This window comes from Castor canadensis, chromosome 4, assembly GCF_047511655.1.
Source record: "Castor canadensis chromosome 4, mCasCan1.hap1v2, whole genome shotgun sequence".
Lineage (NCBI taxonomy): Eukaryota > Metazoa > Chordata > Mammalia > Rodentia > Castoridae > Castor > Castor canadensis.
The window spans coordinates 175968686-175987778 of record NC_133389.1 but is presented as its reverse complement, the minus strand read 5'-3'; the positions used below and the strand labels follow the sequence as shown (position 1 = coordinate 175987778).

The 19093-nt window shown below is 41.5% G+C and overlaps 1 protein-coding gene and 1 long non-coding RNA gene across 2 annotated transcripts in view; one reads left to right on the top strand and one right to left on the bottom strand.

Moving 5' to 3' along the window:
* The window catches only part of Dner (delta/notch like EGF repeat containing), a 317628-nt gene that overhangs the window by 188727 nt on the left and 109808 nt on the right, over positions 1-19093 (top strand). The window contains exon 6 of the mRNA XM_074071918.1: positions 357-510. Within this exon, the coding sequence (XP_073928019.1) occupies positions 357-510 (154 nt within the window). The remainder of the gene's footprint in view (positions 1-356; positions 511-19093) is intronic.
* LOC141422650 (uncharacterized) lies at positions 377-18122 on the bottom strand. The gene is made up of 3 exons (XR_012447399.1): positions 17305-18122; positions 9286-10678; positions 377-1522 (listed from the first exon to the last, which is right to left on the bottom strand). It is a non-coding gene; the product is annotated as an uncharacterized lncRNA (long non-coding RNA).

Genomic DNA, 19093 nt, shown 5'->3' with positions numbered 1-19093 from the left:
TTTTAGTTGGCTGGGGTGACGTCTAGTTTAACGGTGCTGTGTGTGTGCGCGCGCCATTCTTGGGGTCAGCAAAGCTTCATTTTTAGCTTAAAACAAGTTCTTTCCATTTCTATTTTAGGAAGATTGAAAATGGTCAGGATAAATATGAATAAAGGACTTTAGAAATAAATGTTCAAAATTAAACTGTCAAGCTATGACTTTAACCAGATTACGACGTAAATTCTGTGATTAAGCTACCCAACATTGGTGACTTTATAAAAAGGACATGCTGCTTTTGAACTTTGAGTTTTTCAGCCAAACACGTGTTTTAGAGGACTTAGTAATATGCCCTGTATTTTTTTATTTTTGTGTTTCAGACAACTTTTTCCTGCACCTGTGAGGACCAGTACGTGGGCACGTTCTGTGACGAGTTCGATGCTTGCCAGGGAAAGCCCTGTCAGAACGAGGCCAGCTGCATTGACGCGAATGAGAAGCAGGGCGGGAGCAACTTCACCTGCGTTTGCCTTCCTGGTACGGCTCACCGGCTCACAGTTGGTGCATCTCTCTGCAGAGCACAGGCTGATCGTTAGGGACGGTTAAACAATGCTTTGTCCATTGCTGGGCAAGGTGACTTCAGGATCTCATTTGGTTCTCTCAGTGCATATGGAATCAAGGAGTGGACGAAGGAAATACACGCGGGGAGAGCCTGTCCTTAGGCTTTCTTTCTCTTTTCTCCTTCTGTTTTTGGCAGAACTGGGGTTGAATTGCCTTACTCTATCACTTGAGCCATGCACCCAGTCCTTTTGCTTTAGTTTGTTTTTCAGATAGGGTCTCAAATTAACTTTCTCAGGGCCAGTCTCCGAATGGGATCCTCCTATCTCTGCCTCCTGAGTGGCTGGGATTATAAGCATGGACTACCACACCTGACCCCTTAGGCATGCTTTCTGCACCTTGGGTTTTTTTTTTTTATTTCATTTTTTTCTGGGAAAATTGTATTATTGGTCAAAGAGACTAAGAATTATTTCCAAAACAATTCTACAAGACTGTATTAAGTGTGGGTTGGCACTGTGTTGGTGATTATGTTAACCAACTTAAGAAAAATCTAGGATGAACTAGAAAGATTGTTAGGTAAATCCACCTATGTTCTTTTGTTCATCAGTCCATGGACTTGGTAGGCTTTTCTGCACAGTGGGGCAAGTCTTTAGCGTTCCTTGGTTAGTACGGTGTACTCTTGCATGTTACATCAGACTCGGAAATCCTCTGAGCACACTGGACGACTGGTAGGAGGCTGTGGTGACCAGTGTGCTTACAGATCCTCCTGCTCTGCCAATCATCCCGACTGACTTATTGCTCAGTCAATTGATGACAAACCCTTCAGGAGCAGAAAGGGCATTTTACCAGCAAATGTTTTGATACAGCTTCAAGGAAAACACCATGTTTATCCCTTTTCATTGCCAAATAATGTACAAAGCTCACATCATCTTCTTTCCCTCTCACACTGTTGCCAGCCTCTGCCACTGGGTGGGGACTCAGGATGAGGTACCTGTAGGGGATGGGGAAAGAAATGAAGTGAGGTGAGACTTGCAAAGATTAGGTACTAATTGTAAGAAATGAGAGCCAACAATGTAGATGTTTACAAACTAAAAAGCGAGAGTGCTCCCCCTATTTCTTCCATAGGATCAGTAGTTTGGGTCACTCTTTGAGAATCATTGTGTGTGTGTGCTCATTTCTCTTACAGATCAGATGATACATATTTTTCTACATGTTTAAAAAAGTGATTTTAGCATACATATGGTTCTCTAACTTGCTTTTCTTCAGTGGTGTTTGAGCAGATCACAGACCTCCTTTCATGTCAGTCACTTAGATCAATATCATCCATTTGAACCCATGCATGTGTGTCTCCCACATTTGTACTTTTAGGTCAGACCCCCTCCCAACCCATCCGCCTTCCTACTTGGCATCTCCATTTAGATGTCCCAGGTCACCTTAAGCTTCTCACTGTCCCCAGGCCCACACGGTCCTTCTCCCAGCATTCCATCCATTTCTCCCAGCCAGATACCTAGGAATCCCCATCTTCTCTGTCCAAATTCTTTCTACTTCTCAGTGTTTTCTATTTACCACATGTGTCTCAGTTTTTCATTACTGTGACAAAATACCTAAGAAAACAACTGCTTCACAGTTTCAGAAGTTTCAGTCCATGGTTAGTTACTTGGTTCCATTATTCCTGGCCATGGTGAGGCAGGGCATCATGGCTGGGAGCATGTGGGAGAGCAGATGTTGCTCACTTCATGACTGGCAAGGAGCAGAAAGAGCAAGGGAGGAAGGGGACAGGAACAAGGCAAACCCTTCAGAAGCATGCTCCTAGTGACATACTTGCTCTAATAGGCTGCACCTCTTAACAGTCCGCTCAGCCAATGAGTTAGTCCATTGATGAAGTTAGTAACTCCTGATCCGGTCACCTCTGATTAACACCAGCAGCTCGGGACTAAGCCTTTAACACATGAGCCCTTTTGGGGACACTTCATATCAAACCTTAACATCATCTAAAGACCTCTCAAGTTCACCACCAACTCTGCAGCCTCTGCTGCCAACACTTGCAGGCCACCTTTTTTTGTCCCTTGCCTATACAACTGGGACAGCCTCCCACAGTTTCTCCATACACTGTTCTTTTTTTTTTAACACATTTATAATGTATTTATTTTTAAACACTCTTTTAAGTGGAAGTACAAACTTTCAGAGGAAGAGGTTTGTACTCTTAGTTTATGAGTATTTCTGGGAAACAGGCAAAATACTTAGAAAGAAAAATTCACATTAGAAAAGCAAAGGGTTTTTTGTTGTTGTGTTGCCTTTGAGTAATTAAGTCCCAAAAAGGAGTTGTTAAAGAAATCAATGCATAGGGTGCCGTAGGGAACGGCCACTCAAAACTCAGCATGTGTCATTTTTGCTATGAAAATGTGGGGTGAGAGCCCCAATTTTCCCACAGTGTCTGCCAACTCTGATGACCCTTAGCTTAGCGTCTTCTGCAAACAGAATCTGTGGCCTGATCTTTTGAGGATTGCTCACGTTTCTTTAAAAACTTTTAAAAATGTTCCTCTTTATTTCTGTTTATATTCCTTAATTTGAAGTCTGTTTCATCTGATATTAATATAGCCATTACTGGAATTTCAGCTTTCATATAATTAGTATTTGCTTGGTATATTTTTCTCCATCTTTCCCACTCCCCTGCTCTTTTTTTTTTTTGGAGACAGGTTGGCTGTGTTGTCCAGGCTGACCTCAAACTTCTGGATTCATGTGTGCCTCAGCCTCCCATGTATCTCCATCCATTCTTGACACTGCTCCCACTGGAACTAGAGATTGTGCCAAGTTGAGCATTCTGTCTTGTCACAACCATGCCCTGTGCCCTCTGTTCCCCACATGGCACAGGTGGGTGAATAGCTCTCGTGCTAAACTTCCTTTCCTCTTGGATGTCTCTCTTGCCTGCATCCCCAATTCCTTCTCCCTCCAGTGTCTTCCTTGCCCTGGGTCCCAACCAAACAGCCTGAGTTTCCTCTGCCATAGGTCTACTGTAGAGAGCTTTCTTGTGCTCTCTTGTTCTACCAACCTAACTGGGGGTGACTGGAGATGCAGAAAGGACAAACAATAGAAGACAGACATGCGTAAAGTTGGGGCCAAGTGTGCTGGGTGCTCAGATGGAGACGTACAGGAGCCTTGTTGCTTCTTTTCTCTTCTTTTATTTTGCTTCTTTTTTCTTATTCTTTAAAACCTTACTTCTAAAGTCTTTCTTTAAAACCTTGCTTCTTTTCTATTCTTTAAAGTCTCTTTCCTTAGACTCACTCTGTCCCATGTTTTCTTTAATCTCTCTTAAAGTCTTGGCCCACAGATTGCACTGTCCCATGTTCTCTCTGTAGCTTTCTTAAAGTCTTGGTGCTCAGACTTGTACTGTCCCATGTTTCCTCTAATCTCTAGCATAACTCAGCAGCAGCAGCCCACCAATCAATCAACCATCAAAAAACCTTGCATCCTCCTTTGGTGAGTCTTTTATATCCAGTGGTAAACAAGGGGGTGGAGCAACAGTTCTTGGGGAGGGGAGTGACATTGTAACAGGAGAAACCTTCTCTCTCTCAGAACAGTAAACAATTTAGGAAAAGCAGCTGTGCTGCATTTTTGCCTCTGGCTCTCTTCTGCGGCTGGGGCTGCGCCAAACTCAGCCTGTAGATCATTGATCACAACTGCTTATGTCAAGTTTTCATCCACACCCCACAGACTACCCTGTCTTCCGTGTGTCCAGATAGCCCTTTCTCTGTCTCCTTTGTGCCTGGTTAGTTACCCTTAGATCTCTGTTTCACCCTTTGTTAAATGTCCCTTTCTGTCAGAAATCTTGGCTAAATGCTTCAAGACAAGTTGCCCTACATTTTCCTCTTGTCTAGAGCTATGTTCCTTTCCTACACAATTCTTGCCTGATATCAGCACACATTTGTATGTGTGAGTCTTTGATTACCACTTACATCTTCTGCCAGAGTTAAGCCCTGTGAGAGTAGGACCAGAATCAGTATTGTTCATCATTGTTTCTCATAATCCAAGAGTGTAATTGTGGCTGCTCAGTCAGTGAGCAGAGGAGCTGAGTTATTGAAAGGGTATAAATGTAGGCTGGTGTTTTCAACCATTTCTGTATTGCTGGATCTTTAAGATGTTTGTAGTTTCTCCTTTTTAATGTCTGCATGTGGTTATATATTATTAAATTTTTATTAGCATATAATAGTTGTACAGGGGCTACATTGTGATATTTGCATATCTGGTTACAATATATCTTAGTTAGATTCACCCCCTCCCTCCTCCTTAGAACATTTTCAACAGGTTTCATTATTTTATTTTCATGCTTGAATACAAAAATACATCTACCATGTTAGCCCTCCTTCACCCTTTTCTTATGTCCTCTGTCCTCTCACTGGTACCCATCCCTGGAAAGGACCTGTTTTACCTTCCTGTCTTCTATTTTTTAAGAGTGCATATTGATGGTCTGTGATTTTGCTTTGGCACTTCAATTTTTTATAAGTCATGTTAGAAGAAATGAAGACTTTTCTATAAATACAGGTTGAGCATCCCTAATTCAAATATCCAAAATCAGAAGTGTTCTAAAATCTGAAACTTTTTGAGTTATGTTAGTGTATTTCAGAGCAGTGATGCTCAGCTGGAAACATCTGTGCAAATATTCCAAAATCTGATAAACACCAAAATTGAAACACTTCTGGTCCCAAGCATTTGGGTAAGGGACGCTCAATGTGTAGTCTTGACCAGAGCTGGTGAGTGGGGGTTTTCACTGTTTGCACTGAAATGATATTCTATTCAGGTGAGTTCTCTAAGGGGATATCTCCATTTTTAGAAAGGATCTCACATGCACAGGATATCGTTTCTTAGTATTTGATTAAGGAGACAGAGTTGGGAAATTGGAATTATATGAACATTACCTTAGTTGAGAAATCTCTTATGTCCTCCATGCTTACCCTGTTTTTATATATTTACTAAGTACCAGTGAAACCACCACCAAACCCAAGGATTTCCATCTGATAACTACCATGTTCCTTTCATAAGTCTGTCCCTCCACCTCCACTTTCCTCTAGAGGTAATGATCACCCTGGATCTTTCATTTATCATCATTTGTTTTTCATGTTTGTGGTTTTAATATTTGCACATTTTGTGGTTTTGATGTTTTATAGGATTATTTGTTTTTCATTTAATTGTTTTCAATTAAGATGTTATTATACATGAGACATAGTATCATGCTTGAGATCCTCTGGTACTTACTTTTTTCACTTAATACTATGTCACTAGGCTATATCCAAATGTTGGAGTTCATTCTTTTTTGACTGCTGTGTAGAATTCCACTAATCTATTTCCCTGTGGACAGGGAGTGGTATGAATTCTCTTATATGTCTTCTGTTGCATTTGTGCTAAAGGTTGTTTTCAGGTATATACCTAGAAGTGGACATGAGAATTGTTGGATTGTATGTGATTGATCAATTATAGGAGGTCTTTCTTTTTTTTTCTTTTCATTTTCCTTTTATTATTCATATGTGCATACAAGGCTTGGTTCATATCTCCCCCCTGCCCCCACCCCCTCCCTTACCACCCACTGCGCCCCCTCCCTCTCCACCCCCCCAATACCCAGCAGAAACTATTTTGCCCTTATTTCTGATTTTGTTGTAGAGAGAGTATAAGCAATAATAGGAAGGAACAAGGGTTTTTGCTGGTTGAGATAAGGATAGCTATACAGGGCATTGACTCACATTGATTTCCTGTGCGTGGGTGTTACCTTCTAGGTTAATTCTTTTTCATCTAACCTTTTCTCTAGTTCCTGGTCCCCTTTTCCTATTGGCCTCAGTTGCTTTAAGGTATCTGCTTTAGTTTCTCTGCATTAAGGGCAACAAATGCTAGCTAGTTTTTTAGGTGTCTTACCTATCCTCACCCCTCCCTTGTGTGCTCTCACTTTTATCATGTGCTCATAGTCCAATCCCCTTGTTGTGTTTGCCCTTGATCTAATGTCCACATATGAGGGAGAACATACGATTTTTGGTCTTTTGGACCAGGCTAACCTCACTCAGAATGATGTTCTCCAATTCCATCCATTTACCAGCGAATGATAACATTTCGTTCTTCTTCATGGCTGCATAAAATTCCATTGTGTATAGATACCACATTTTCTTAATCCATTCGTCAGTGCTGGGGCATCTTGGCTGTTACCATAACTTGGCTATTGTGAATAGTGCCGCAATAAACATGGATGTGCAGGTGCCTCTGGAGTAACAGTCTTTTGGGTATATCCCCAAGAGTGGTATTGCTGGATCAAATGGTAGACCGATGTCCAGCTTTTTAAGTAGCTTCCAAATTTTTTTCCAGAGTGGTTGTACTAGTCTACATTCCCACCAACAGTGTAAGAGGGTTCCTTTTTCCCTGCATCCTCGCCAACACCTGTTGTTGGTGGTGTTGCTGATGATGGCTATTCTAACAGGGGTGAGGTGGAATCTTAGTGTGGTTTTAATTTGCATTTCCTTTATTGCTAGAGATGGTGAGCATTTTTTCATGTGTTTTCTGGCCATTTGAATTTCTTCTTTTGAGAAAGTTCTGTTTAGTTCACGTGCCCATTTCTTTATTGGTTCATTAGTTTTGGGAGAATTTAGTTTTTTAAGTTCCCTGTATATTCTGGTTATCAGTCCTTTGTCTGATGTATAGTTGGCAAATATTTTCTCCCACTCTGTGGGTGTTCTCTTCAGTTTAGAGACCATTTCTTTTGATGAACAGAAGCTTTTTAGCTTTATGAGGTCCCATTTATCTATGCTATCTCTTAGTTGCTATGCTGCTGGGGTTTCATTGAGAAAGTTCTTACCTATACCTATTAACTCCAGAGTATTTCCTACACTTTCTTGTATCAACTTAAGAGTTTGTGGTCTGATATTAAGATCCTTGATCCATTTTGAGTTAATCTTGGTATAGGGTGATATCCATGGATCTAGTTTCAGTTTTTTGCAGACTGCTAACCAGTTTTCCCAGCAGTTTTTGTTGAAGAGGCTGCTATTTCTCCATCGTATATTTTTAGGTAGGAGGTCTTTCAAATTGTTTTCCAAAGTGGTTGCACTGAATATACTCCCATGTTTAATGTCTATGTGAGGTGAATTCACATCTTCACTGTTTGGCAGTATCAGAATTTTTTATGTTTGCCAACTAAATGGGAACAAGAAATACCGTGTTCTCTGTGTTTTGCTAGCCATCATTTCCTTTCTATGTAACATTTGTTTTTCCGTTTTTTGGCTATGGTGTATGTGTATTGATTTGTAAGTTTTGTATTTTTGATACTAACTTTTGTTAGCTATATGAATTATAAATATTTTTTCAAAGTTTATAATTTCTCTTTGACTTCAGGAAGTGTTTTGATAAATGGACAGTCTTATTATAGCTCTCAGACTTTGGTGTTGTAGTTAATATATTTTATCCTATTTAAGACAACATTTTCCTGTCTGAAGATCTAAAATACATTATCCTACATTTTCTACTAAGCATTTAAAAATTTCATTTTCCACTAGAGTGCTTAAACAACGTGAACTTGAGTTTTGTTTGTATCATGGGAGATAGGAATCCAATTTCATATTTTGTCACAACTTTAGTTTTTTCTTCAGAAATGCCACATTTCTGTAAGTACATGAAACTTTATACTCTGTCCCTTCTTCTTCAAAGCTACTGGCAGAATTTGCAATGACTAGACACCATCCATACTTTCAACAGTGCTTATTCTGACCTCAGAATTTCTGCACTGCTATTGTTTAACCATTGATTTGGAATTTTCAGAAGAATATTTAATTGTTTTTGCTTAATAATTGGGAAAATAATTTTACTACCACCTTCTAAGAAAATGTAACATCTTCCACGGTAACAGCACATACTGTTTAAGTGGCACAGATAGGCATATAGGATTCTCCTTGGCCTTCTAATAACAAAAATAACAGCCCTAGAAGTAATCTTTCGACTCTCAGTTGGCATCAGGGCCATAGGGCTGCACTATACGTGTATGAATTTTGATAATTCTAATAATCTCAGTGACAGTTTGGTGGTTGCTGGTGAATTAATCAGAATTGTGTTGGAATCCAATGGATGTGAATTGATCTTGATTTGCAAAATGATCATCTTTTAAGTCCTCTATTAAAATAAGAAGTTACTTTATAGCACCACACTTGTAAATTGTAGCAAGTTATTATCCTAATAAGCTACTTTTAAATGGTAATTCTGTTATTGTCCGAACATTGCACATTGAAAACTCCCTAATTCTCATCAAATGATAGAGGACTTATTTTATATCTAGGTACTATGGATATGTTACCCTGGCACCTTAGTTCTCTCTTTGCTCACCTACCTTCTGACTTGTTCCAACAGTTCTCTTAAATAGGTTTCTTCTTTGTCAGTTGCAATTCCCTGCTGTACCCCTCCCCAATTGATTTCTCTCCCCCTTCTTGTTTCTAGCTGTACCTTTGAATAATCTTTTTATGGTAGTCAATGCTCACATGAACACACAGCTAATGTTTATTGAGTGTTTGCCATGTGCCTGCACCACGCTTAGTGCCTTTCAAGGGTAACCTTAGACCATCTATCATACTGATTTCACAGATGAGAAAACTGAGGCACAGGGAAGTTTTGCAACTTGGCTAAGAACTTTAGGGGAACACTAGGGTAGATTTCAAGAACACATAAATCCCCAAGTCTCAGTAGCTTCCAAGAAAAGGTTAATTTCTGCTTGTGTCATAATCTGTTGAGAGTACTTACCCTTCAGGAGGTGACTCAGGGATTCAGGTCTTTTCTATTGGGAAGGAAGATACCACTCTCAAGAGTTGCTGCTTATGGGAAAAGGAGAGCTGAAGGGTTCTGAGATGTTCTTAGTGTCTTACATCACTTCTGTCATTTGCCAGAAGTCAGTCACTGAGTCCCTAGAGGCTCTTACTAGGAAGAGGCAACAGGTGAGGGATACCTCTCGTTGTCTCTGCCATGCCATTTACTCATGCCAGTAACTGCTGGGGACTTGAACCCAGGTCCTTCTATTGGACTCATGTGATCGACCACCTTACTATAGTTTCTTTCTGGGTATGCAACTATGTGGTGTGCCAAATTCTTGTTACAAATGTGTGGTTCAATGCTATGCTATTCTTTCAGATTTTTCATGTCAAATGGATCTCTTCTTAAGAGCAGGAATATTATATAATTTTATCCAAAAAAAGAGGGTGGTTGTTCAAAATGAGTTTTCTACTTAATTTCATTGCAAACATCTTTGAAAAAAATTGTTTTTTTTAGTGGGAAACTACATTTCCTCTGTAGAAGAGCTGTTTACAAGTTGATTAGCCTCAATTAATTCACCTCTGAGGCAACAGATAGAATGCACAAACAGTGGGAAGTGTGCATTCATTTAAAAATTTTACCCCCACTGTGCCCCAACGATAGTAAGCTTGGTCATGCACAGTTATCTTATTTGAGGAATGAATTGATTCAAACGAAGTTGTTGTCACCAGAGAACAAAAATGCCCCAAAGGTCTCTCTCTGCATTGGTGTTGCAATGCTTATTCTTCTTCAGAGAACATTTCTTGGTAAGTGAAAATACTATTTCCAGCAGAGAAACTTCAGTTTCAAATTTGTTGGTAGTTTTGACATTAACTTTTATATTCTATAGCAAGTGTCAATAAAATGCTTTTGATTCATAGGTAATCTAGAGATTATGAATAATGGTAGAGTGGATGGAGGATTGATGTAGTGACAAACTTTAGTTTTCATTTGATTTTAGCACAATTGCTTGGAAGCAGGACATTTCTCAATGTTGAAAAAGTCATGTCATTTTGAGAAAAGTTGAATACATGTATGAACAATATAAAATGAATTACATATTATTGCCAATAAAATTTCTATTTTGGGGGAAATTTTTATCAAGTGAGATAGATATTTTTCTTGAAATTGTTTTGCAATACTTTCATAAAGATAATGAACAATGTCAAATACTGCAGGAGGATTTTAGAGAGAGGAGGTTGTTGAAATTGTCTAAGATAAGGTGGTCTCTCCTTATCTTGATCGGATGTAAACTGTACCAGGAACTTTGAGGTCTTGGGCAGAGGTTGTAGCTCAGTGTTGGAGCATCTTCCTAATAGGTATAAGGCCTTGAGTTTGATACCCAGCACTGCAAAAATAAAGAAATAAAAATAAAGTAAAATAAACAGGAGCTTTGAGGTCTCTTTAAGAGACTATAATGACAGAAACAAGAGTAGCTAGAAGTTACTAAACACTCTGAGAGGCAATACCTCATTTGGACATAGTCACAGCAGCTTGGTTTTCACGTGCCTAAGAAGCTGCCAGTTCCCAAAGTGACACTGGTTATTAGTGACAAAGTGAACAGGATGTGGACAGAATTTGAGAATAAATGAGCAGCAGATACTGACTGCTCCAAAGTGGCAAAATTATGCAAATAGAATTAGAGGAAGGTCTCTGTGATAGTTAATTTTATATATCAACTTGATTGGATCATGAGGTGCCCAGATATTTATTTAGTCAACCATCATTCTGGGTGTGACTATGACAGCGTTTCTGGGTGTGATTAACATCTGAGTTGGTAGACTGAGCAAAGGCAGAGCACCCTGTCTACTGAACGTGGGTTTCATTCAGTCTGCTGCAGTCCTGGATAGAAGCTGACTGAGAGGGTGTCCTCTGCCTGACTGCTGGAGCTGCACTTTGGACTTTTCCTGCCTTCTGACTTGAACCAAAACATTGACCTTTCTTGGGCCTGGAGCCTACCAGATCTTGGACCAGAATTTACACTATTGCCTCTCTGTCATACCAAGCCCTGTGTCTTGCACATAGGAGACACACAATGCATGACTAAGTTGAAATTGAACTTCTTTAATCAGGATTTATTTTACAAAAGTCTTCTCATTTCAAGAATATAATTTTTCCTCAAAGGAGCTTCCTTTTTCTGAAAAGAATTGCTGTGATACATGTTCAAAATTACAACTGCCAAAATATTATTAGAATTATGCAAAGCATTTTTCAACTTCAAAGCACCTCATTGTTCTGACTAATTGGTGACTTCAGCCTATATTTAAGAACTCATCATTTATGAATCACCGGGAATGTCACATATGTTTGCATCCAGCTTTACCTTTGAAACACTGTCTGAGTGAGTGTCAGTGCCTTCCTCCTGGGGACAAATCCCAGTTAGAATTTGCTGTGATTCCTCACACCTAGCTGCACTCAACCCAAGAAGTGTGTGCATTAGCAGATCACAAATATGGTTTTAAAAAGTGGGTTAGTTCAGCATTTTGGGTTGAAAGGCACCTGAGAACGTGCCAATGTGTGTGAAGCCTGGAGGCTGAGAGAATGTGCCAAGGTCCCAGAGCTCCAGGAAGAAGCAGATTCAGGCCTTTTATTCTGTGCTTGTCTTTGAGCGAGAGTCTTTTTTCATTGCAAAGCGTTAATGGTTTCTCAATTTTCCATTAGTTAGGACTAGATTAGAAAGATAGCAGTTCTGACTGGTTTTGGATATATTGTCCCCCACTTCATTTATCCTTTCTCAGGACCAGAGATAGTACCAGTTGGGACCAAGGGGGACAAGATCAAAATTGTAAGATGGAACACAGGGCTTTCTGTCTATCCTCTCTAACTCACTTGTTATGTGACCTATTGTGAGTGATCCTCCTAAACTTTCCTCCGCACCCCTGTGTTTCCTCATCTTTACAAAAAAGGGTTGTTGTAAGGAGCATTTACTCATTCATTCATGCCAGGCACTTTCTGGGTGCTGAGAACACAACTGTGAAAGATGAAAAATCCCTGTGCTCATGGAGGTCATAGTTTAGTGAGGGAGATGAAGATGAACAAACCCTATGCATGTATGTGTGTTCTCTGGTGTGTGTGCACGCACACGTGATTAGGTTTTCATACATGTGTATCGTGTGAGGATGTGTGTATTCAACAGAGTCACACAGTGATAGATCTTATGAAGAAAAAGAAATCAGAGTAAAGAGACAGAGTTGGACAGGATGATGAGGTGAAGCCTCTTAGAGGGGAAATATTTGTGAAGGGACCTGGATAAAATGAGATTGTGAACACTGTGACCATCGGGGGAAATGCTTTCCATGCAGAGAGAATAGCATGTAAGCAGTGTTCGGATGTTCATAGGTTGAAAGGCAGTCACCAAGGTCGAGGTTTCAGAGGTGTGCCTGGGAGGTGATTAGGTCTCAGGGTGGAGCCCTAGTGAGTGGGATTGACATGCTTATAAAAGAGGCCCCAGCAAGCTGCCTTTCCCTTTCTATGTGGGGACACATAGAAGGCACTGTCTATAAGGAACAAGCCCAAACCAGGGACTGAATCTGCCAGCACCTTGACTTTGGACTTCAGTTTCCAGCACCGTGAGCAATACTTTTGTGTTGTTTGTAGATTCCCTAGTGTGGTGTATTTTGTTCTAGCAGCCTGAATGGACTCAGATAACACAAAAGGTCCTCAAGCAGGGATGTGCCCACAGTGTTGAGTTGGAACACAGTAGTGCAAGAAAGCCAGGGGTGGGGCATGGACCTAGACCAGGCCCACGAGGAAGGGCTGCAATCTGTCCTGGGGGTTGTGGGAACCACTGAGAGGCAAACTGGGGTGGCCATCGGCTGTCCCTTGTGAGACGATTTCTCTGGATCCTGAGAAAGAATAAGCATGGGGTAGCAGTGAAGAGAGTGGTCCTGGGAGGCCAGTTAGGAGCCAGGTAAGAAACGATGATGCCCGGCCTTGCCTAAGGAAGTGCAAGAGGCCTTCATTAGTGGTGTACTTGAAGGCAGAGCTGACACACTTGCTGGGGAGTTGGATGTGATGTGTGAGTGGCCTTGAGAAATGTGAATGACCTTGAAGTTTGTTCCTTTCTTTAAAAAAATGACAGCTCTATGAGATATAATCTAATGCAACTGAAGTGTACATCTCATAGTCTTTTAATACATTCACAGCCTGTGTAACCATTGCAACAATTTTAGAACATTTTGTCATCCCCAAAGTAGCATACCCTATAGCCATCATCCCCTGATCCTACCATCCTCCCCACTCCCAGCCCTCAGCAACTGCTGACAAACTTTCTGCCTCTACTCGTTTGCCTACACTGGACATTTCATGTAAGTTCAGCTATATGATACATCACCTGTCATGACTGACAATGTTTTCAAGGTCCATGTATGAAGTGGCATGTATCAGTACTATCTTCTGTGTAATGTCTGAATAATATTTCCCTGAATGGATGCACCACGCGTGTTTTACCCATCCATGTGCTGATGGACATTTGGATTGTTTTCACCTTTGATGATTGTGAATGTTGCATCTGCAAACCTCCCCTTGATGCACTGTCCCCTCAGTCCTCCTCCGGGATGGGACCTGGTACTTCCAACCTTGCTTATCTTCCTTTCTCCGCCTTGTTCCCTGTCCCTCCCCTCTTCTCTCTTGCTTCCTGTCTGCCAGCGTTCCTGTCTTCTCTCTCTGATAACAAGTCCCTTCAACAAGCAAGAATTTAGTAAGTCATGTTGACTTGCAAATTTTCTCCTCTCTCTCTTTTCCCTTTTCCTCTCCATCCTTTGTTTCCTCTTCTTCTTCCTCCTCTTCCTTCTGGCTTCTGCTTTCCTCTCCTTTCCTTTCTCCTCCTCTCTTTCTAGTCATTACCACCACATATTGGTCTGTGGCCAATTTGTGATTTTCTATCTGCTCACTCATGTTGTTTTTCTCTTTATGTTGTACCATGAAACTGCTTTTCCAAGGTCATTGATGGTGTCCTCCTCACTAATTTCCAGGGCTCTTTCCTAGTCTTCCTACTTCCCATGGTGGTCATCTCTTTAAAAGATTTCACGCCTAGTTTACAGAGCATTGCACTATGACTGGTCTCCAGAGACCTCTCCACCCTCCCTGTTCAGCTGCTTTCCTCTGCCTTTGGTAGCAATCACTCATTCTGAGCTGTCACTGTGCAGATGACTTCCAGACCCTGCTTCCAGCCTGGCCTCTCACCTCAGCTCCAGTACCATTATTGGACTTGGCAGTGATGCATCTCCTCACACTTCCTGGTGGTGCCCGCCTCCTGCCTCCCACACGTGGCCTCTAGCCCGGCTTTTCCTGCATCTCCATCTTCCATCAGGCTGGGCATGAGGCCATTATGGCTGCTGCCCTCATCTCATCTATCTCTGGACTTTCACCAAGTTTGCTTTATTTATGATGGATCCCCATCCACCCCCGCTCTTCCCTTTCCATTGCCAATGCCCCGATTCAAGTCATTGTCATCCGCTGCCTAAATGATGGTGACAAGCCTGCGTCCCTCCCTACATTCTGCACTGCTTGCTCACAGCTGCCAATGACACTCCCAAAACCCAGGCCTGGGCTAACTGCAGAGCTGCACTGGGTTGAGAAGTCCGATAGCCCCAGAACAAAGTTTGGTCCCAGTCCTCGTTTTCTACATGACCTTGGGGAAAATTCCTTAATCTCAATGGTCTCAGCAGTCTACGTCCAAATCAAGGGTGGGTGATGCTAGCCAATATACCACAACTCGGTGACGGCTCTGATTCCATGAGATGATGCCCAGTGTGCTCAGAAGGTATCTGCCTGGTACATAGTAAACTAAAAAAATGTCAGCTGATATTATTGTTGCAATTGTCAAGTCAAAAGTTCGAAGCCCTGCAGAGTGCTGCCACTACTTCCTCTGGCCAGAGATTTGGCTTCAGTTCTTTCTGTGGCCTCTTAATCTGGAGAGTCATGCTACATCATTTGTAACCTTCAGGACCTCCTTTTTTTCTCTGATAACCCCACAGGAGAGCCAGGCCTATTGTCCTTGGACTTAGGGCTGGCCTCAGTTGGCTCTCATGGTCTTTTCAAATAAGCTTTGTGAAAGAGAGAGAAAGGATGCAAGAAGATTAAGAGCATGGGGTTTGCAGTCTGCCTTCCTGCCTGTCTCTCACCCACTCTCCTCAGTTCCTCTGAGCCCAAGTTTTCTTATCTAGGAAATGGTTCAAGATCAGAGTAAAAGGGAGCACACACATGCACACATGTGCACCCATACTCGTGTATGTACCACATACCCATCACACACATGCCTATTGAAATGCACGCACAACACACACAATATGCATGTATTGGTAGAAGCACACACACACACACACACACACACACACACACACTCTCACATTCAACCTGGCCCAGAATGGGTGATCTATAAACGACACCTCTTCGTAGCCACGGATAAGGATCAGAGCTTGCTTTTTTCTCATTGTGCTTCACCAGCTTTGCCCACCCCTCCCCCCAGCACGTATTTGATAGCTCCTGTGTGGCAACTCACGCTCTCCAACCCGGAGCACCTGAAGCACATGTGAACAGGAGGTGACCAACCTCCAACACATCATCACCACATCTGTTCAGAAACCTTCAAGGACCTGGAGACCCGAGCTCCTTTGCACATGACTTGTGGGGGGCCTGTTGCAGGCACCCAGCCCAGCCTTATTCCCCTAGCAACTCAGTCTATGCAGCCTGTCACGGTCGTCTGAATGTGCCTGTACTGGCACTGTCCACTGCTTCGGTTCCCTCTGTATATCAAGTGCTTCCTACCAACATGTCTTAGCTCCTTGTCTGGAGTTCCTAATGGCTGGAACTGCTCCCAAACTTCTTTTGGATTCCCCAAAAGGTTCTCCCCCAAAGTGAATGAATATATCCTCTGCGGTTCAATTTATTGGTTATACTTAGAATTCAACTGATGAATATCTTTGAGCCAGTTCCCTAATTTATCTGTCTCATAGAATAAATTCTTAATTCAGTTTTTTTTCTCTTTTGACTTTGATTTAGTCATCGAGACATACTTAATGAAAGGAACTTTATTGGACTTGCTTTTCCTTTGTAATTACCAGGTTAAAAGATATAGGTGTCATCCATGCATCTGGCCTATATTAATATTGCAATTTCTTACTTCATTTCATTTCAATGGGGTGATTTTAAAAATAGTAATGCATGGTGTTTATGCAGCAGATAAATTACTATATAAAGAATACCTACTGTGTCTCTGGTTCTGTGCTAGGAGCTAGGCCACCAATAATCAGTATCTTCCCTTTAAGAATAGGGAAGTAGGTCTGAAAAGAACACAATGACAGGCACAACAGTGGGCCGAGGAGAGAAGAAATTACTAAAGACTTTTTGGATATTTTATAATATTTGACTTTTGCCCATTAACCTCTGAATTATATATGCAATTCTTAGATGAATAAAATCAATATTTGATATTTCAAGACTCTTTGGTGCTTGCTTTCCAGGACAGCAGGTACCTTGCTTCAGAATCACCTGAGGGCTTTTTTTTTTTCCTCATGGGCTGTGGTTTGAACTCAGGGCTTCACACTTGCAGAGCAGGTGCTCTACCTCTGGAGCCACACATCCAGTCCATTTTGCTCTGGTTATTTGGAGATAGGGTCTCGAGAACTATTTTCTCGTTCTGGCCTAGTACCACGATCCTCCTGATCTCAGCCTCCCAAGTAGTTGGGATTACAGCATGAGCCACTGGTGCCTGGAGACTAAAGGCTTCTTAAACCTCAAATTACTGGGCCCCACCCGCCAAGTTTCTGCTTCAGCAGATGTGGGGTGATGCTGGTCAGTTTGCACTTATAATAAGTTCCCAGGTGATGCTGATGCTGCCAGACTTGGGGACCATACTTTGAAGATCACTGCTCTAAATTGCCTTGTTAAAAACAGCAAAATCAAAGGATACTGGCATATTGCCTGCAGTTTTAAAATTCATAGTCTTCATTCATTCAAAAAGTATCGACTTACCTAGGATGTGCCAGGCACAGTGGACTCAGCAGGCACTTGAGACACATGGTAACTGCGTGGATTAATCTCGTTCAGTCATCACAGTGTCCTGGAAGCCAGGGGTCTTTATCCTCATTTCACCCATGATGAAAATGAAGGTCAAGACCATCCCTGGGTGAGCTCACACTGCTGGGCGTGGCATTACCATCCCGGCACTCTGACTCGCCAAGCCACTGTCCTCTCCACGGTGCCTCTCGCCATTTACTTATTAGATGGGGTTGTTTCCTTTCCAGCCTTGAGAATAATTTTTCTAATTCTGCCAAATGTCAGCTTTCTCTTATGTTTTTATTCATATGATAGATCCTCTCTTTAGTTGTATTTTACAGATTGCTTTTCATAATGGGCCACATGTATCTTTCGTTCTCAGCCTTTGGTTTTTAGATCATGTTTGCGTTTGTCCAGATGTGTTTGTTTTTCTCCTTCCAGTGGATCTTACTCTTTTATTCTGTTAAATAATTTCTGCTTCCAGACTTTGAAACTGCATGCCACCGAGATGGAATAGCTTGATGGTGCACAGATTCTAGCTATTTATTTCTTGCTTCTGTGTGCTAAGATAAGGCATTGCATCTCCACGGCAGGGGCTGGAGCCCTGGAGGGGCTGCTTAGATTCCCCGAGGGTGGGAGCTGAGACTGGTGGGATCTCTTGGTAGTGTGAGGCTTTCAGGCCAAGTCCAGCAGCTTCTCTTCATTGCACAGGCCAGTTTATAAAAAGTCCAGGAGCGTTAAAAATAGATCTCACTACAATTTCCACCTTGGAAACATTCAGGACAACTCTCCAAAGAAACAATTAGATTCTTTCCCTCAGAGCCAGAGCAGCACAGAGAAGTGTTTTTCATTTCAGTTGGAGGAATTGTGCAATAAACACTATACACAAAAACGATCTTGCAGGGAAGGAGGCAGAGTGGTTTTGTTGTTGTTGTGAAAAAGCACAATTAATCAACTGCTTTGTTTTTTAATAACCTGGCTCATTATTAAATAATAGCCAACTTCTCATACCTTTTGTAATTTGTCTTTGACCTCCAGAAAATTTTCCCTCATTCGAAGGTTACAGGTAGAGCTACCTCTACCTGTACGTGTGGGTGTAGGGGTTGGTGATTTTTTTGTTGTTGTTATTTTGCCAGAAATAAAAAAAAAATCTACTTAGTCGTAGTTTTCTTCAAGCAATTCTGACATTCACAGGAAACAGTCCTATCTTTCTCCATATACTAATACATTTTAAATTATATCTCATACCTAAATATAGGCTAGAATAAAATCAAACAAAATGTAGTTTGTTAATGCCCACTAAATGGATTTAAAGTTCTTTCTTTTTCTTTTTTTTTGAGACAGAGTTTCACTATGTGATCCAGCCTGGCCTCAAACTCACAATCCTCCTGTCTCAGCCTCCTCAGTGCTGGGGTTACAGATGTGTGTGACTATGCCTGGCATAGATTTAAGTTCTATGGTTTTCTGAAAGACATCTGCCCATCCTCTGCTTTGTGTTTTTTTTTTTTTTTTTTGGTGTGTGTGTGTGTGTGTGCATTTACTCTCTGTAATTTCTACCACACGACTTTCTTTCCTCTAACATTGTGACTTGTGGTCAGAGCACTGGCAGGGCTTAGAGTTTCCCCAATTGTACTCTGTGTCCTCAAAAGGCATCCTTCTTATATGTTCTGAGGCACAACTCTTTTTATATCTTTGTTATATGAGACCATTCTCCAAAGAAACAATGAAACCTCTGTGATTCCTGACCAGCTTTTTTTTTAAATAG